This window comes from Lytechinus pictus, chromosome 1 (assembly GCF_037042905.1).
Source record: "Lytechinus pictus isolate F3 Inbred chromosome 1, Lp3.0, whole genome shotgun sequence".
Lineage (NCBI taxonomy): Eukaryota > Metazoa > Echinodermata > Echinoidea > Temnopleuroida > Toxopneustidae > Lytechinus > Lytechinus pictus.
Window position 1 is genome coordinate 33,518,139 of NC_087245.1, and position 20,932 is coordinate 33,539,070.

Below are 20,932 nucleotides of genomic sequence, written 5' to 3' on the forward strand. Positions count from 1 at the left end.
AAAGATAAGAACTATAAATCAGTTTCTCCATTTTTAGGATTTAGATTGGTCGATTGATAGTTTCCATTTCTGATAGTTGTCTTTTTGTCAACAGGTATGACTAAAGAACTTTCTAACCGAGTTGGATTTATTGCAGTTTCTAAACTTATTGATTAAAAATGTAATTTTTGATATTTTCATAATCGCGACTGATCACAAACCTGTGTGTTAAAGCCTTTCATGCAAGCTACCAAACATTTCACAACCCAAAAATTGCATTCCCCTTTAAACTGTAATTATCACCCTGTTCAGACTGTCCCCGTCACCCGGGACATCCACCGGGGGATCCCCCGAAAAATCGACAGTCTGGACGGTCTGGAGGATTGTCCCCCGTCTCTATCCCCCGGGTTTTTCGAAGGAAGAGCGACCTTGGCTCGTAATCCGAGATCGCGCACCTGTTTTAATCATAACTGCGCATGCGCGAAATGTGGTGTCAAGAGAACTGCTTCCGCTCAGGTTGATCATGATCGACTATAATTGCATTTCCCGCGTTATCATGTGCGGGCGCGCCTTACGTAACCATGCCGATGCCCACTCGTCCCTCGTTGCCAATCTCCCGGACACCGGGGGATGTATGGACGGGGGACAGTCTGAATGGCCTGTATGAAATACAATGTAGGCCTATAAAATAATGATTGATATGCTGCCATAAAGTACTTGTAACCAAATCAGTTTGAGTGATAGTAACTACGTGATAAGATCTTCATCCTTAAAAATCAAATTACCACCAGTGAAAACCAACCATGAGAAAAGCACAAGACACGGCGTTCTATGTGATATTAAGTTGGTAAATGAAGAGGCTTTAATAGGAGGACATTATAATTTGTTTACAAATTTTCGGCATTACTCCTATTTGTTTAAGATCGGTATGCTCGATCTGTAATGAAAATCATAAGTCAGAAAAATTGGAACCAGTGGGATTCGAACCTGCCATCTACTGCTTTCCGGGCAGCGACTTAACCACCAGGCTATTCTATTAGATGGCAGGTTCGAATCCCACTGGTTCCAACTTTTTCTGACTTATGATTTTTATTACAGATCAAGCATACCGATCTTAAACAAATAGGAGTAATGCCGAAAATTTGTAAACAAAAAAAGATATTAAGTTGGTTTCCTCAGTAAGTCTGGTTGGTATTGGTTGTCCTGAGTACTAAGAATGTGAATATTTCTTTTGGCAAGATGTCATGGGAACATAAAGGACATTGTCAATCATCCTATCTGTGTCTGTCAAGTCAGTATTGCCATAGACCCTACTACGAATGGTATTGCCCTGTGAATTTGTATTGATTGGTGCATTGTGTGCAAGGTGGCCATCTCCCAAATATGGACCTTGGTTATCTTGCCCAAGGCTCCTTGGTAGTTCATATTTTTCGAGAGTATGGTAGAAAGGGGTCATATCTTGGCCCATCCCTTCTTTTTCTTGTTCATGTTTCTTGGGGATGTGGTGTAATCCTTTTGAATCTACTGAGAAAGCTCTGGGAAAATTATTGTTTTCTGGGTCGATATTACTGTCTCTCTGGTTCACAAGAAAATGTTTTGGGCCTCGTGAGGATTTTCTAGGAGGCAGAGTTGGCCCTTCGTTGCAGTTAGCAGATGATGGTCTATGTGGCAAAGGGCGAAATTCCATAGATATTCCTCCAGAAAGCACTGCCTTTGACTGTTCCTGTTCATCAGATGTACCTTGATAATCATGATCAACCATATCCACAGCGGACGGTACTTGATAGGCTCCTTCATAACTCGTTGCACTACCACTACCTATTTCCAGTGAGCTAGATATATAGTGGTATGAATTGACATTTTCCAGCATTATGTTTGTCTGTACATCATCAGTTGTACCTTCGTATGCGTGATTATAAATCTCCACAGAAGTCGGTTCTTGGTAAGCGGCTTCCAACCTGACAGTATCATCTGACCTATAATCAGAGCTAGATGCGTAGTAATGCGGAATTGGGGCACTGGGCGAGGACACATATTGATTATTGCTTCTTGGATAATTCTGATGAGGCAGACGAAATATGTGACTTGACATATTATGTCGTGGAAAAGGTGGACCATGTGTATGTAAGGGTTGTTCAGGTGTATTCTCAGGTACTGCCAATGGTATCACAACTCTAGGTGTTGTTGAGTGGTTTGTGCTGGGATTGGGTGGTCTGTTGCTACTTCGCACTGCGTTGCTCCTGTTTGAATCATCTGTGTTTCTTGCTGAGACTGAAGGGGCTGCTGTTCCTGGATGGGTTGTGAGAGTTGAGTGTGTGATGTCTGTGTGTCCCTTGCTCTGCTGGAATCTCCATATCCTGTATTAAAATAATTGTTGAATAATAATTTTTCAAATGTTTTACCATCCTTGCAGTCTTGCCTCTTCTAATATTTTTCTTGGAAACTGAGCATACTAATAAGGAACTCGCTGAATCTTTACAAATTATGACGTAAACATCTTTAACACATGTATGTGAACGAGTTCGGCAGGCGTTCTGTTAGCAAAACATGGTATTATTCCATGGTAATGAAACAAAACAAACTGTAGAAAAGAATCAGGCTCACCAATATAAAAGGCTATATCACTAGTTTCATGCGACATGCTGTGTACTGAGCCTTGGTTTGTGTTAATACATGCACACACTATTGTAAGAAGCTCTTACCCAGACAACCTTAAGGTCAGGTCTTGTGAGGATAATTTTCAAGAGGAGATGAAACACCCATGACTATTTTGTTACCATGATGCACTGACCACATTTCTTTTACTTGTAGTAAAAAGCTAATTTCATGAGGAATAGTGCGTTAGTTTGCTGTCAGCATACCTTGCAGCCCAAATGAAGGGGGGGGGGGGTGGGTGGGAAGGCAATTTACCCATCTACTATTTGGAATCTTTGCCCCCTTAAATTTAAAAAAATGAAGGAAAAAATGTATTGTGATTTGTAAATAGTGCGACCTTCCCCCATTTTTGCCCTCCACTTCCCCCTAATTTGAACACGGCGATAATTGGACGCCACATGTGGTATCATAGAGAACTGAGGAAGGGGGGGGGGGGAACAGGTGGAGGAATAACAGGTGGAGGAATGGAGACAGATAATATATATTGGAAGAAGGAAAATAAATTCTGAAACTTTCTGGCAGCTTCAATGAATCCAATGCTAAGCCGTTATACTACGCTTTTGACGCTATTGACACCAGCAATAACACGTTATGAAATTTAATAGGCAGAATATGAAAGAGACGATAGAATAGAAAACAAGGAAATAAATGTTTAAAATGTATGTATCAAGGAGCCGAGGAGTCAGAATATATTAAGGAGAGTTACGTTGTAAAGCGTTTTTGTTGTTGATTTGTCTGATAATTCTCAATTCTAAATGCAGTTCATGCATTTAGAGCAAATATGATTATCAGCTTTTTTATGGAAGATTGAGCAAGATAAAAGGGTATTTATGTCATCTTTAAATACTGCTTTCATGATGAATGCAAGAAAATAAAGGGCATAAAATTAGTAATAATAGTTTGTTGAATGTTACCATTGCATTTATTAGAAGAGATCGGTAATATTTTGTGATCAGATAATTCATCCAATATTATTATTTGAGGGGATTAAAAATCTGTAGTATCAAAAATTATTTTGACTCCCCTAAAAAAAACGTATTAAGCCCTTAAAAAGGAGGTCCTGCTTTTTATTTTGGGGAAAAGCATTATAATCATTTCTCTTTAGGCTACCTTGTGGTTGCTGTTCACACATATGTGCATTATTCTGTTTGATTTGGAAAACGATGAAACGTTTTGACTTGGCCATGTGACATATCGTGACTATGATGATATAAAAGAACACATTCCTACTCCGATGTCATTCATGAGAATTAAGTATGTAGATTGTGTGAATTCAAATGATTGATGTCGATTGCAATAAATTGATAATCAGACGGTTAGCGTTAATTTTTTCCAAAAAAAGAATAAAATATGCTACTTACACTCCCAGTCACAATTCCTCGGCCCGCTATCACCCGTCAAAACCCAGAGAACAATGGATTCAGTGGACCGAATCCATTGTTCTCCGGCTCCAGGCCAGCCAACAAAGAACCAAAGAACCGTGACTGGTAGTGGATTCACTCGAAGTAGTAGTCCAGGATAGAAGAGGCCTAACCTTGTTTTTTTATATATACAATATTTTTTTATGGTTTCTTGTCAATTCGAGGGTGCTGATTACGAATCTGGATGATGCCACTCGTGTAGCCTTGAGCATTTTCCGCAAATTGGCAAAATCCAATATGGCCGCCAAAATATGCAAATTACCCATGAAAATCATAAAATTGTCCACACATTGGCTATGAAATGCATGAAATTGTGTGGAAGGAGTGAAATACTCTCTGAAAAAAATATTTTTTGTCAAAATATTTATTATCCCGATCTTCAAAATGGCCGCCAAAAGCCCTTGTATACTCTATTATGTACAATATGAATAGGGAAAACTAATTTTCACATAAATGAGCACTAAAGTGCAAAAATCGTATGAACGAAGTAATATATGCAAATCATCATTACTAATGAGATATATCATTTATTATGTCATATATGGGAACATTTCTGTATTTTGATATCTAAAATAGCCGCCACTGGCCCAAACACTATTGCGTACAATGGCAATGGGGGCAAAAAAATTCACAAGAGTGATCACTAAAATGCATATTATTAAGATTAAACGAGTGGAATACTGACTAAAAACATAACTGTTAACGAAATATATTATTAATATGCCATGTATGTGATGAATGATTTATTTTGATATTCAAAATGGCTGCCAAAGGCCCTAAACGTATTATGCACAATGAGAAAGAGGAGCAAAGAAATCACAAGAGAGAGCACTAAAATGCATATTATATGTGATAAATTAATGGGATACTGTCTAAAACATATTTTCTAACGAAATATATCATCCAGGTTTCAAGTTTGTGTTAAATACTGTATTTTGACTTTCAAAATGGCCGCCATAGACATTAACAGTATCATGTACAATGCAAAGTGGGAAACCAATATTCACAGAAGTGAGCACCATAAATGCATGTAATAGTGATCTATGAGTAAAATATTGTCTGAAAGCATAATTTCTATTAAGATATATCATTTATTCTGTCAGTTAGGTGATAAATACTGTTATTGGAAAGTCAAAATGGCCGCTACAGGCCCTTATGGTATTATGCACCATGTGAATGGAAACAAATTATTTCAACAGAATTTGGCTTTGCTTGTCCAAATGGTGATGTATGAGTGAAATATTGTCTGAAAACATAATTTATAACAAAAGATATCATATCCTATGTAATTTAGGTGATAAATACTGTATTTCAACATTCAAAATGGCTGCCATATGCCCTTTTTGTGAACATTATTTGTCTCCACTCAAATTGTATATTTATGGTGGTGGCCATTTTCAATTTAAAAAATGCAGCATTTATCAACTTAATTACACATGATATGATATATCTCAGTAGAAACCATGGTTTTAGACAATATTTCACCCTTTCACAATTCACAATTCACAATTATATGCAATATTTAAAGTCAAGCAAAGCCAAATTCTGTCAAAATTATATGTCCCATGTTACAATGTACAAAATACTTTTAGGACAGATGGCAGCCATTTTTTTTTTCAAAGTACAGCATTTATTACCTCCACGACCAATATGTGATATATTCACTTAGAAATCATGTTTAAGACAATATTTTTACTAGTATATCACAGTTATATGCAATTTATGATTCTCACTCTTGTGAAAATTAGTTTCTCTATTCGCATTGTACATGATAAATATAGGGCTTATGGCGGCCATTTTGAATGTCAAAATACAGCATTTATCACATAAATGGTATATAAATGGCAAAGATGTTTTTAGTATTCAACTCGTTTATCTTAAAAATATGCATTTTAGTGCTCAGTCTTGTCATTTTTGGGTCCAGGCCATTGCCATTGTGCATAATACTCTTTGGGCCAGTGGTAGCTTTTAGATATAAAAATACAGTGTACACAATACTTTTAGGACCTATGGCAGCCATTTTGGATTTCAAAGTACAGCATTTATTACCTCCACGACCAATATGTGATGTATTCACGTAGAAATCACGTTTAAGACAATAGTTTTACTCGTATATATCACAGTTATATGCATTTTATGATTCTAACTCTTGTGAAAATTAGTTTCTTCATTCGCATTGTACATGGCCTATGGCGGCCATTTTGAATGTCAAAATACAGCATTTATCACATAAATGGTATATTAATGGCAATGATGTTTTTAGTCAGTATTCCACTCGTTTATCTTAATGATATGCATTTTAGTGCTCACTCTTGTCATTTTTTGGGCCCAGGCCATTGCCATTGTACATAATACTCTTTGGGCCAGTCGGGCGGCTTTTAGATATCAAAATACAGCAAGGTCCCAATATATGACATAATAAATGATATATCTCGTTAATAATGATGATTTGCATGTATTACTTCGTTCGTACATCGCGATTTTTTGCGGTTTAGTGCTAATTTTTGTGAAAATAATTTTTTCCTATTCATATTGTACATAATAGAGTATACAAGGGCCTATGGCGGCCATTTTGAATATCAGGAAAATAAATATTTTGTCAAAAATTATTTTTTCATAGAGTATTTCACTCCTGCCACACGATTTCATGCATTTCATAGCCAATGTGCGGACAATTTTATGATTTTCATGGGTAATTTGCATATTTTGGCGGCCATATTGGATTTTGCCAATTTGCGGAAAATGCTCAAGGTTACACGAGTGGCATCATCCAGATTCGTAATCAGCACCCTCGAATTGACAAGAAACCATCAAAAAATATTGTATATATAAAAAAACAAGGTTTGGTCAAGTTTCTATGGAGCCTATCCTGGACTATAGTGTTTCGAAGTCACGGCACAACTAACACACTCTGGACAAAATGATGATTTGTAATGTAATGATTGTCAGTGCGCAATCAAGATCTTTGAATTGCCAGGCAAATCTAAAATGAATACCCAAAACGAATTGAATAACAAAGGAATTGAGATAGAGAGAGATGTAAAGAGAGAGAGAGAGAGAGAGCCTGAGGTGAGGGGGGGGGGGGGGGTGGAGAGAGAAATGCCATTGCGTTTTTTCTGTCCTGGGGCCCGTAACACAAAACATAGCAATGATTGTAGAACATTTTTCTACGATTGATTCCATTGACTACAATGTACAATCAATCGTGAAAATCAAGCGTACGATCAATCACTAACCTTTGTGTTATGGGACCCAGGTTGCCTAGAACCTTTGTGACGTAATAAAAAAAAAATCGGCAGTATATTTAGTTATCCTATTGATTTGTTCTTTGTTGAATATTGGAGGGGCCTTGGGACAATTTTGAAAAAGTGTGGGTGGGGGGGGGGGGGGGGTGGTGGATGGCTATGTAGAAAAAATACAATCAGATTGCGAATTGTAATTTACAGGGCCCCTGTATTAGGCATTCGCGTTTCAAGATCCGCATCCAGATACCCATATGCATGTTTCACACAGCAAAGCATACAGAATACACTACACTCAAACTATTTTCATGATTTTTCTCTAATCAAGCACATATAAGTAAAAGGCTATCATGCACAAAGCAGGCTGACAAAATGCACTGCAGCATAGGCTACATTCAATATTTCCAAATTCCCATACCTTACCAATTTGCACTCTTCCGGTCTCACCTTTAAAACATGAAAAGGACAGTTGTATGGGTGTATGTGATAAACATGGAATGTTAAGAAGTATTTCACAATAAAGTTTGCCATGCTCTTTTAAAATGACTGCTTTCAACTATACATGAAGATACAAAAAGCATAATCGTGTTGGCGTGATATACGATATATTGAACAATAATTGCAGTACTTCAAACATGGAACAAATATTTATTGTTTATTTATTCTAGATATTTATACAGGATAAAATAGACCCCCCAAAATAATCAGCAAGGCTATTTGTTTAAAAGTAGATGAAAAGGTGCTGATAGTATACTGAGGGAAACATTGTTGGCATTTCACCGAGTAAAAAAAATTGAATGAAAGATTTTTGACCATCCTCGGATGTGGCATGCATAATCATCGTTATGAACGCTTTGATGATAATAACTATGTCCCATCACCAAAGTGAATAGTAATACAAAAGTGTGACTGCATGAAGTCAATGGATTGTTATAATAAACTTGAAAAGTTAAAGTTAATGCCGAATGGTCTATATCTAGTTTATGTGTGGTAATTAGGGTCACATTCAATGACATTTCAAAATAGTGAACCAAGGACCAATATAATTAATTTCTATTATTTTCCAATCGTTTTCTTAAGTCAGCAATAATTTTGTTATTTGGTTTCTTGATTGTTTTCAAATCTCATCGTATTTTGGACCCCCTAACTACTGTGACCATGATGACCACCCATGTGTTCAGCGAGGATTGTTTAAAAGGAAACCAAAATTCAAGGAGAGAATCAATCTTATTGGAAAGACTAAAATAGGATAATGATAGGAGCAATCTAATATAAGTTTCATTAAAATTGGGTATAAAATAAGAGAGTTTGAAAAGTCTTGGAACACTTTCTATAGGGATCGTCAAACTGGCAGTCATAGATTCCATTTTTCTCCATGTGACAACTGATTCAACTTTTACCAGTTATTTAGCTATTTCTTCCACCACAATCATCAATATCATATTCTGTACTGTTGTCGGTTACACTTCGTAATTCCGAAGGTTCGTAATTCCGAAGGTTCTTTATTCCGAAGGTTCGTAATTCCGAAATACGTAAATTGCCTATACCTCGATGTTCGTTAATCCGAAAATGTGAAAGGGTTCGTTAATCCGAACATTTGTGGCGTTATTCCGAAGGTTCGTTATACCGACGGTTCGATAATCCGAAAACGAAATAAAGTTCGATGTTCCGAAGCTTCGTTAAACCGAAAACGAAATAAGGTTCGTTGTTCCGAAGGTTCGTTAATCCAAAAACGAAATAAGGTTCGTTGTTCCGAAGGTTCGTTAGTATGAAAACGAAATTATGTTAGTTAATCATTTCGTTTTCGGACTAACGAACCTTCGGAATTACGAACCTCATTTCGTTTTCGGACTAATGAACCGTCGGAATTACAAACGTTCGGAAATACAAACCTTCTGAATAACGAACCTTCAGAATATCCGAAGCTTCGGAATTACGAATGTATGCGACTGTTGTCAACCATGTTTACAAAGTTGAGGGTCCCCATATAAAGTATCACCGAAGTTTTAAAAATTATTTTATAACCAAGTAGTACTAAAACCTAAAGAAAAGAGCTAAAACTACTTTTATATTGACCCTCTCATTCTACTCTTTCTTTTACATTGATTCTTTCCATTTATGCAGTCGCTTACTTTGGCTCTCAGCACATATTGTGCGATAAATAATCCAGGAACTAGCGGTAGGTTTGGAATAAATACAAAGAGAAAGAAAATTTGAATACTTTCAAGTTCTGTTAAAAAAGAATATTTCATTAGGATGTTTATAAAATGATCATAAAAACATTTGAAATAAATTACATGATACTATTGACTATTATTCAGTCCATTCCCCTTGATTTTTTTCGTATATAAGTAGGAGTCCTTTAAATACGGATGAAATGATGACTTCTATCATCATTGTCTCCTATGTGTAGTAATTCATTGGAGAAATGATATGTATGATCATGTATTTTTATTTTCGATATCCATGGTGATTTATTTAAGGCACAACGTATGAATGTATTCTTTCAACGTCAGCCAAAGTGTCAACTGTCATTCCGTCAATAAGCATGAATCGAACGAGCTTTATCCTGTAGCTTTGATCAAAATCAGATGTATAAATATCTAAAATTTGAAAAAGGGTAAACTTGAGCTAAGTTTGCCAAATGATTAATACAAAATAATAACCTAATAGTTGTACATTTTATTTAGGGAACCGAACATGTTGATATATATATATATATATATATATATATGAGGGCAATTCCATGAAATTCCATGAAATAACCTTTTGTACGCCCGACCTCCATTTTTCTCAAGTCTTGCTACTTCTTATACTGACCAAGTCACGGTCATTTGAAGGCATTACAGACAGTCAAAAGAACCATAAATCAGAGACAGAAAATTTCATGAAGGGCCCACACAATAGGGGATCGGACGTACATATTTTATGGAATTGCCTATGGGCATTCAATAAAATCTGAAATTTTCCCTATATATAATGTTTAAACACACATTTTACTGGTCCATGCATGTGTGTAATCGCAATTACTGTAACTGTCTGTGGATCAACAAAGAGCTTATTCTACCAAACCTTAAACAAGTGGAACGCCTGTGACAGTCTCGCCTGTATTACGCGATTTGATATACCAGCAGTGCTGACTTTAAAAACAGCTATTCAATATTTATTCACAAAAGAAAACACTCAAATGATAATAGAATACTTTGTCCATTTACCCAACATGACCTTTGACCAAGATCATGTGACCTCAGACATGTGCAAACAATCATTAAATCATCAATGTCTATGTTTCATGAACTACATGCATAGATCCATAAACTTTCTAAGTTGTGATGACAATTCCACAAATACCCCCAACATTATCAAAGTTCGTTGACCCTAAATGACCTTTGATTTTGATCATGTGACCTGAAACACACAAAAGATATTCAGGGATACATGGTTACTCTAATGTCCCAAGTTTCTCCGAACTAGATCTATAAACTCTAAAAGTTATGACAATTCCAAAAATACCCCCAATATTATCAAAGTTTATTGACCCTAAATGACCTTTGACCTTGGTCATGTGACCGGAAACACGCACAGGATGTTCAGGGATACATATTTGCTCTTATGTTTAAGTTTCATCAACTAGATCCATGAAATTTCAAAGTTATGATGACAATTCCACAAATACCCTCAACATGGTCAAAGTTCGTTGACCCTAAGTGACCTTTGACCTCGGTAATGTGACCTGAAACTCAGGCAGGATTATTAGTGATACACTATCACCCTTATGTCCAATTTTCATGAACTAGGTCCATATACTTTTTAAGTTATGATATTTCAAAAACTTAACCTTGGTTAAGATTTCGATATTGATTCCCCCAACATGGTCTAAGTTCACTGACCCTAAATGACTTTTGACCTTGGTCATGTGACCTGAAACTCAGGCAGGATGATCAGTAATACTTGATTACCCTTATGTCCAAGTTTCATGAACTAGGTCCATATACTTTTTGAGATGACATTTCAAAAACTTAACCTTGGTTAAGATTTCAATGATGACGACGCCGCCGACGCCATCGCCGTCCGAAAAGCGGCGCCTATAGTCTCGCTCTGCTATGCAGGCGAGACAAAAAGGGATAATTCATAAATATTTTTTTGGTTGAAAAATCAAGAAAAACTTAAAAGTACAATATTTGTTATATCAAATTTTCAGCGTTATGCATAAAAAGGCCATATTAACCAAATCAACTAAGTCATATGTGGTGTGTGTGTGTGAGAGAGAAAGGGGGAGTGTGACCTTAACCTTTAAAGGGTAAGATCTTCATTCGTCTTTGAAAGATCACCGAGACTTGTATCACGGCATGAGAGTAAGTTATGAGTTCGTAATAATACATACCAACAGCACAACAACACTAATGATACCAAGACCACTGGAATGACTGTGGCATAGATTTGTTGACCTCGTCCACCATCTGAAACACCTGCAAAGGTAATAATGAATATAATATATAAAGCCTCATCGGAAGCGAAAAGAAAATATTATACACCTAAGGAAGTTTAATAAGGTACAAATTACGGGAAGGGTCCACGAGGCCGAGGATTTTCTCACCACGCCGATTTTTCTCATATTGCATTTTCTTTTGTCTATGTCAATTGAAGTCTTTGGGATTCGCCTATTCAATGTAAGCTAAAATGTACCCTATACCATTCGAATAAGTTATGGTTAAAAACAGCCTAATATTATGTTGGTTTAAGTTACGGGTATGAAAATAGGCCTAACATTTGCTCCAATTCTCCTACCAAAAAGAACTTTTTATAGATATACACTCTCAATATCTTGGATTAAAGAAGTCTAAATCCATCAGATTTATTTTTGGTATGAATATCAATTTATCAAAACACTTATCATTGAGATAACTTATTCAGAGATTGACCGGTCATTATCAACAGCCTATCTGCATGGAATAACTTTAAATCCGTGAATTGATTTAAGTCTAAAATAAATTGTGGGCATAACAAATACATACCTTCTGTTTCCCATATCCCGGATAACAACCAGGAAGAGATCTTTGTTGAACCAAAAATGTGTATGGACTTTGCAAAATGAAAAGGCTGTCAAGCGTACATTTCAAATTGCATATCGTTCTTTTATTGAGGGAAAATATGTGGAAACAGTAAAATTGCTCTTTCATACCAGCTTTCACTCCATCAAAAGCTTTTTGCTGACAACCGCAACCAACAACAATAATATTATAAATATTTCTTATATTAAACATGTTAAAGCAGAATAAATTAGTAGCTTGTGACTGGTAATTCTAATTCTTGTGAATCATGTTAACGTGCGATAAAATAATTTCCTTCTGTTGCCATTTAAGCATCATTTGTGTTTTGTATTATACTGTATAAGAACATCAGTGAAAAAATAATTTCCTTTATGTACAATTAAGTTTAATGCTATTCTTTGTGCAATTTATGTTAATGGTTCGATGTGATGCGAACCAAATTCAGGCCAAACATACCCCCGCTCTGTAGGCATCTCTCTTTCATACACCCACACACATTACCCACCCTCTTTTAAATGCATTGCACTTTATACGAGTTTAAATAATTAAAAAATTAATTATTGGGAGCCGTTTAATTTGTAGGTATTAAAATAAATTTGATAATAAAATCGGATTATCCATCTGGGAGTCTATTAGTGAAAGGTGGCTTTCATAACATTACAAATCATAGAATCTCATTGAAAACACATCCGGCTACCTGAAATTGAGCGGTAATCACTGATCTGTACAGTGTAACCATGGGCGGCCTCGCAGCGGATAAGAGCGACCAACCCCCTTTCATTTTGTTAATGGGAAAAAAGAATAAGAGAAGATACAGGAAGAAGAGAGAGAGAGAAAAATGAGATACTTGGGTTGTGTAACTTAAAGGGATGCTCAATAAATAGAGTAAAATTCACAGAGCAAAATGCTAAAAAAATTGATCAAAATCTGACAAAAAATAACGAAGTTATTGAATTTCAAAGATATGCCTAGAACTGTTTCACCAGAATAATGCAAGACTTAATGAATATTCATTAGGTGGGCTGATGATGTCATATCCTCATTTGTCCTTTTGTATTTTATTATATGAAATTAGGTTTATTCAAGATTTCCCTACCAAGAACTAAAACAATTCGTTTGACAAATTATTCAGTGCATTAGTTATTTATTGATGTACCCTATTTCTTAATAATGTAGACACGTCATTTACACATTTATGAAAAAATGAATCATTTATGATTTCATGTAATAACATAAGAAAAATTAAAGTGGGGATGTGACATCAACCCACTTCATGAAGACATGCCTAGAACTGTTTCACCGGAATAATGCAAATTTTTAGAATTCATTAATTTTGTTATTTGTTATCCGATTTTGATGAAATTTTCAGCATTTTGCTGTGTGAATTTTACTCCACTTATTTGGAAATAGATATTTTCATCCCGGAGCATCCCTTAATAATAAAATTGAAACAAATTCAGATACATTATACTTTTCGCTCTAACTACAGACCTTTTTTACTTCCTCTCTCGCTAATGGCGCTCGTATATTTGAATACGGACTGTTGTGTATTGTTAAAGATAAACAGCATCAAGTGAAACTAGATCTGCATTTTTTATCAGAACGATGTGCATGCATTGGCGCCTGTGATTAAATAGAGGGCAAGAAACACTCGGAAACAGAGAGAGAAAGCTCTAGATGATGATTTATATATACATGTACTTATTTCAATGGCAATTCGTGGGTGAAGTAAGGTTTCCGCGTGAAACCGATTACTGCCATCATAGACGTTGTTTTCAAATATGTTGCCGTAGAGTGTGCATTGTATAGTTTGCCACGTGATCAAATCGGATTACCTCCAAATTTTCTGTTATATTGGTATCAATGGACAGTAAATTTTAATGCGGTGGCATTGCTACCACCTTTATTTGTGCACAAGTAATAGATCGGCAGTAAAACGGATATAAAGTAATACATTAAAAATGAAGGGTTTTCGCGATAATTTTAAGCTGACGTCAGCTCTTTGTCTTGACGAACGGTTGAGGTATACATTATCCTCATATCTGCCAAGTTTGAAAGGTTTCCCTTCAATAATAAAGAAATACGAGCTAGTTGAAGATTTCTAATATTGTGCATTTTTTCGAATGTTGAGATTTTCAGGCGCATTTTTGAGATATTTCGTCAATTGTAAGGCACATATTTTTGTTAAAGTCTTGAAAGGGCATATTTTGAAGATGACGCAATATGGACATTTTTAAAACTAGTGGGCGCTATTTATAACAATAGTGGTCACTTATGTGTAAAATACATTTTGATTATGTGGCATGATACCATGAACAAGCCCTGAAAATATGAGACCGAAATGAATAACTACAAGGAAGTTAGGGCTATTTTACAATTTTCTGACTTTGCATTTAGATATGAACCCTTTCAAGTAAGTCTATTTGAATTTGAATTTAGAGCATGAAGATGGCATTTTGAAGGACAGGTCATGGTCGCAGATGAAAGACTAACTCTTAAACAATCTACAGCAATTTGTTAGGAGCCTTTAGCATGCAGGATAATGGAGATATGGAAGAACGAAGAATGGTATGCAAATGGACTTTGAAAATTACAAAATGGCGCCTGGATGGTCATGCATTAATGATTTTGGAAGACTGAATGTCAGGTGCACAACTAGGGGTGCTAGAGACCATGTCTGCCAAATTAGGAGGAATTTGGATGAGGAACGGGGCCAGAGCCGTAGCCATAAACTCCATGTATTTGATTAATGGGATTTTGGCAGAAAAAGAAGATTGAGGAATAGGAATAATGAACAAAAATAAGGCTTTGTTGCCATTTGGCGTCAATGCAATGATAAGTCTGACTATACGGCATTGTTTCGCAACGCAAACAGATTAGGGAAGCGAGATGACATAAAAATCGAATAAGCCTACTTATCGTATTATGAAATTATAATAATACTAATATCGTTAGAATTTTTTGTTGTTGCGCGTTGCGCTCAATTATTAAATCGAAGACGTGGTATTTTTAGACAGAAAAACAATATCCAACACGTTAGTTGTGAATAGGGAATAGAAAAATTCGAGAATTCTTTTACTTGATTTCACCCAATTCATGTTCACATGCGACACTTATCCTATAAGAGAGAGAGCGTAACACGATTACCATTTTGGTATTGATAAAAATGTGCTCCATGGTGTCTAAAGCATGTTCAATGACAGCAATGTGACACACCACTACTGTTATACGATGTACTCAAAACCAAATCTGATATTCTCCACAAATATTCAGGAGGTTATCATATGCCGATGACATCCAGATTTTTATGACGTTCATAAATGGATGATACCAAATCAAATCCCGATTTTGGTTTCCGCTTCACAATGCTACACCAGCTGACCTATCCGGTCAGCTACATGTTGAGCATGTTTCCTCACGAAAGAGAATGATTTAATAATGTATATGAAATGTTCATTTTGTGTGTCAAGTTGTTTAAATTTTAACCGTTTTCATGCAATTTAACTAAGATTTTATATTTCTATACTTTGTTGAATTGTAAATAAAACTAATAATGCACTACAGAATGATACAAAAGAATATCGAAATATAGAAAAAAATAAAATTAAATGAATCACGGGGGCCCCCAGTTGAAGAGTGGAAAGGGGCCATAAATAACCTCAAGTAGATGATTTGTGATATCAAAATATAATTGAATATATAAATAGAAAATATTTTCTCATTCAGCAGTGATAGCAAAAGCAAAACGCTAACAAAATAAACTTAAATCAAAGTACGACGAAGCATTCACACTTGGCTGTTTAATTAGTGAGATTTTTTGTTGTTGTGGAGGCTAATATGGGTTTATTCTCACCGGTCGTTAAAGGCAACTGAGGTATATATTCAGTGGCAAGATCAGAAATCATATTCGTAGAAGTACCTTCAGGTTATTTTAAATTGAATAGAATAAAGCAAGAAAAAATGTTGGACATATATTTTCAATAAAAGAAACCCCATTGCTTATATTCCATGCATTCAGAACATTTGGTTGTTATTTCACAAGATATCTTGTGCAATAACAACCAAATACAATAATGCACAGTTGGTCGTCAACAAACCCGAGTGTTCAGCTATCCTGTAAAATGTCTTCATTTGATAACGAATTATTGAAAAATCGAGCATCATTTCAAAGAATCAGAACTTTGTTAATCCTTGATATATATATTTTTAAATTTTGTTAAAAGCTGATGTGGAACTTTAAAGGAGAATGAAACCCTTGAAACCAGCTGAATCCATATCAAAGAGAAAAATCAAAGAAACATATTGTTGAAAGTTTGAGGAAGATTGAATGAATAATAAGAAAGTTATGAGCATTTGAATATTGAGATCACTAATGCCATGTAGATCCTCCCATTGGCAATGCGACCAAGATCTGTGATGTCACACACGTACAACCCCCTCATTACTTTAGTACTTATTTCACTTATATTCTCACTTTTATAGAGTCTATCACAAGGTGATGTGTTCTCTTTATGAGAGGACAAGTACAGAGGTTTCACAACATTATATCATTGATGAATCGTTTGTCATATGATTAGAATGAGCAAAAAGAGATGTTTTGGGGTATATTTTCAGTGTCCAAAAGGGGAGAGTTGTTCATCTGTGAGATCATAGATCTTGGTCGCATTGCCAATGGGAGGATCTCCATAGCATTAGTGATCTCGACATTCAAATGCTCATAACTCTTTTATTGCTAGTCCTATTTTACTCAAACTTTTGTTGATCTTATTCTTTGATTTTTCTGCTTTAACAAAAGCTAACTTGCTCCAAGAGTTTCATTCTCCTTTAAAGACGTGATGTTTCTTAAATTGTGTTGATACCGTCCGCCAAATTTCTTCATATTGTTTTACTCACTCATGGTGAATTTTTAATCATGTAAGTAATACTAGATGAGAGGGAGAGACTAGAGAAGTAAGCTTAACAATGATTGGTCACAAGTCTATTTAAATTTGGGATATGACAAATCATCGATTGATTATAGGTTTCAAATTTCTCAAATTTCTTAACGTATTTTACAACATTTACACGAAAGATTGTTACAAATATTAAAAAATTTCTCCCCTGAATTTTTGCAATTTTGATACCATTTTTTTAAATACTGTTTTCCCTCCAGGACATCAAAAGCGACTCTTATACGCATTTTTTATACGACCGTGGTGTCTACCTTGCAATAGCACCGCCCCTGAGCTTTTCCTAAACGAACGTGACAAATTTGAAGTGAATATGAAACCGAAAAGACCTGTCGATTGTATCAACATTTTCAATTATTCTTTGTACTTATTGCTTCAAATTATTCTAACACATATTTAAGAAACCAACTCTCGACGTCTTACGTTTGCATCAGACAAAGATCATTGATCATTTCATAACTTTATTCTAATTTAGGAATTATCATAGAATCGGAATCCACTATTAGCTTATTATCAACTAATTACATAGCAATATAGAGTTGTAGTAATACGTCTAAAAATAAATCCACTGAGGTTTTCATGTGACTTCGCATATTTTCATAATTAGATTAAATATTTTCCGTCAAAACAATGACCATCGCTTAGTGGGGAAATGTTTGGGTAAAAACTAATAATTAAGTCGATCCGGCAACTAGTTATTAGTCCAAACTTCCAAGTCAATTCCTTTTATTAGCGAGGAAATTCCTTCACTATTATTAACAAGCCAACTTATTTTTTTTTTTCATCAAACTGGAGAGTGAAGCTTAAAATGGATAAAAAGCATGAGATAATTTCATAAGAGTACATACTTGTATCTCCATCAGGCAATGCAGTGGAACCTGTAGTTTTAAAGAAATATTACGAAATTTTCATGTTTTGGGGTAAATGTGAAATTCTAGAATAATGACCTTTTTATTATTGTTACATTCAAGTTTGCTTTAAATGATTGGAAGTGCCATGGTTGGTATTATGATCCTTTGAGGTGAAATCACATAACGCTGGCAGGAAGTTACTGAAGCATTTCGTAGTTCAGGACTGAGGAAACAATTTCGTCATAAGGATTGCATGAAATAATGAAGAAATTGAAGAAACGAAATCCAATTGAATGAAGAGGGAGAATAACAAACTCTCCTTTTCCAAATGAAATAGTGTTACATTCATATCAAGTCGTCTTGTTTTCCCAATCTCTTTTTAATTCAATTTTCTGAATAGGTCCCCCCCAAAAAAAAAATCAAAGTCAGCACTGATACTATATCAAATTGCGTAATAAGGCGAGACTGGCAGAGGCGTTCCATTTTTTCATTTTGGATATATCGACAAGGCAATTTAAAATAAAACCAAACTGTAAAAAATTTAAGTAATGAAATTAAAAAACTGCCCTTGGAGGAAAACGCCTCGAAAATAAGGCCCTATCATTTGTTTGTTGTCGATAATTACCTTTTAATTCACAATTTGGAATCGAATCATTCCATATTGGATAGTATGGCGTTCCTCCTGGCACACACTGGATGGTTCCATTGCCTTTCAGGGTATATCCATCCATACAGGTAAGATGAACGATCGAACCAAACCATGTGATGATAGGATCCCATGATCCACCAATCGTGTCGTTGAGCTCTTCACAGAAACCTACAGAAGCTATGAAGAAAGTTCAACATGTCTTTGAATTTCTTATGACCAAAATGCGGTTCTCATATCTTACTCGAAGAAAAATTTAAAATGGTTGACTATCTACTTTACAGATGATTGGAAAGGCAGATATAAGCTTGGTAGCAAATTGTCAGAAAAAACAACAACAAAAAACCCGTATACAAACCGTAATTCTTGTGATATCCTAAATTACGAAGCTGTCTAAAATTATAAAAGCTTAATTACTATCATAAATTGAGCAGGATAAATCAGAAGGAGCAGTTTGTATGATTTGGCAATAAAGTAGATTCGAATGAAAATTACAAAATGTATCTATGTATCCAATGTTTTGGATTCATAGATACATTTTGTAATTTCTAGTCGAATATTCTCTGATATGAATATTCATCGTGATGATGTAAAATGCATACCTTTTTTACCTACCATCATAAATTTCCACGTTTGATTCAAAAGGCGAATTATCGACACACTTTGAGACATCATCAAGTTGGACCTCCGCAGATGGGGAACAAACACAATCCGTTTTATTCATGAGAGCGATAATTTTGATCCCATGTGTTTTACACAAGTGCATACAATGTGCAGTTGATGAAAACGTATATGTGGACCTGTTCCGTAATTGGTTCGTTTGAAGCTTGTAACATCCTCTATATCCGGGCTCTATACAGAACACATGAGAATGCAAGAAACAATTAAACACAAAAGGTTACCCTACTCCCCTCTTTCATCTTTTGACCCACACTCACACCCCCTCAAAACCCATTCGAACTTTTCTGTTATTTCACTATCCACTGACATATATACTTTACTTTGTATGTGCCGTTTCCTTATCCCCACCCCCCGCCCACTCTTTCTTGTAATAGCTATTATTCAAGAAGTTCAGGCTGTTTCCTTCCATTGAAAGTAAAAAAATACGTATACACTGAGTAATATTATTCCTATTATGGATTTGGTAAAACTGTTTATTTTGTGAATTAATAGGAGCAGTCGTAAATGGTAGGCCTATACATACATATCCGTCTCAGTCCATCTTGCTTCAGTTGTATCTCAGGGAAGATCTGAAATAAAATACAATCATCTTGTACAAAAGGAATCCGATATAAAGAGAGAAATCTTCACTTACCGTGACATTTTATGTTCACAACCTGGTCAGATTCGCAGCTTGAATACTTGAATGTGCAATCAACCAAACGATACGTATCTGTGTTTATAGGTCACCAGGAAAGATTAAAAAAAGATGTTTAGAATATATTGCACTGAAATCCAACATTGTTGGGGATAAAGTCTTGCTGTTAAAACACTAAAACAGATGAAGAAGGGGCACATACTTACACTCTCTGCAACTTGGAGCTCTTGTACAGTTTTGTGTAAGATTGTCCGAAAGACATGTCCCATTCAGAAAGATGATATCTTTGACACCAGGATAGCCAAGCTCTCCACAAATTACTTCTGCTACCCTTTCCGGTAGGATTTCCTCGCAGACTCTCGTCCATCTACCTAATGATGTCGATAGTTCGAGAAATCCCTCTGACGGTGTGAGACCACCATTTAAACGAACTGATGCATTGTCTTCCGCTTAAAAAAATAAGTCCATAACAAAGGTGTAGGATCAAATAAAAAATATTAGAAATAAAAGGGGAAAGAAGACGAACATAACATATGCAATTTACTTATTTTTACAGTTCATTATACAATATCATTAGTATACGTAAATTTTGAATTTCTCTCGTGCATTCATATTTCATAAACGCACGGAGAAATTTGAAATCTATGGGTACTCATATTATGGTATATTGAACTCCATAGCATGCACTCTATGTATAATATTATGTTATATTTTGGTGTAATTCTAAAAATATCAGCATGCGCTTGGCGCTCGTATTACATTTCTATGGTGAGATATGGATGCTCATGAATTCCTAAAAAATAGTTCTTAAACTGCCCAT

General features: G+C 35.4%; 1 protein-coding gene across 1 annotated transcript; it reads right to left on the reverse strand.

Annotated features, from left to right (window-relative positions):
- Positions 1–1,136: 1,136 nt before the first annotated feature.
- LOC129266062 (uncharacterized) lies at positions 1,137–20,557 on the reverse strand. Its single transcript, XM_064100812.1, has 7 exons — positions 20,319–20,557; positions 20,110–20,187; positions 19,410–19,646; positions 18,774–18,974; positions 18,146–18,175; positions 11,682–11,766; positions 1,137–2,336 (listed from the first exon to the last, which is right to left on the reverse strand). Exons 3-7 carry the CDS (start codon positions 19,558–19,560, stop codon positions 1,190–1,192), a joined length of 1,614 nt encoding a protein of 537 aa, XP_063956882.1. The 5' UTR covers positions 19,561–19,646; positions 20,110–20,187; positions 20,319–20,557; the 3' UTR covers positions 1,137–1,189.
- Between the last annotated feature and the right edge of the window lie 375 nt (positions 20,558–20,932).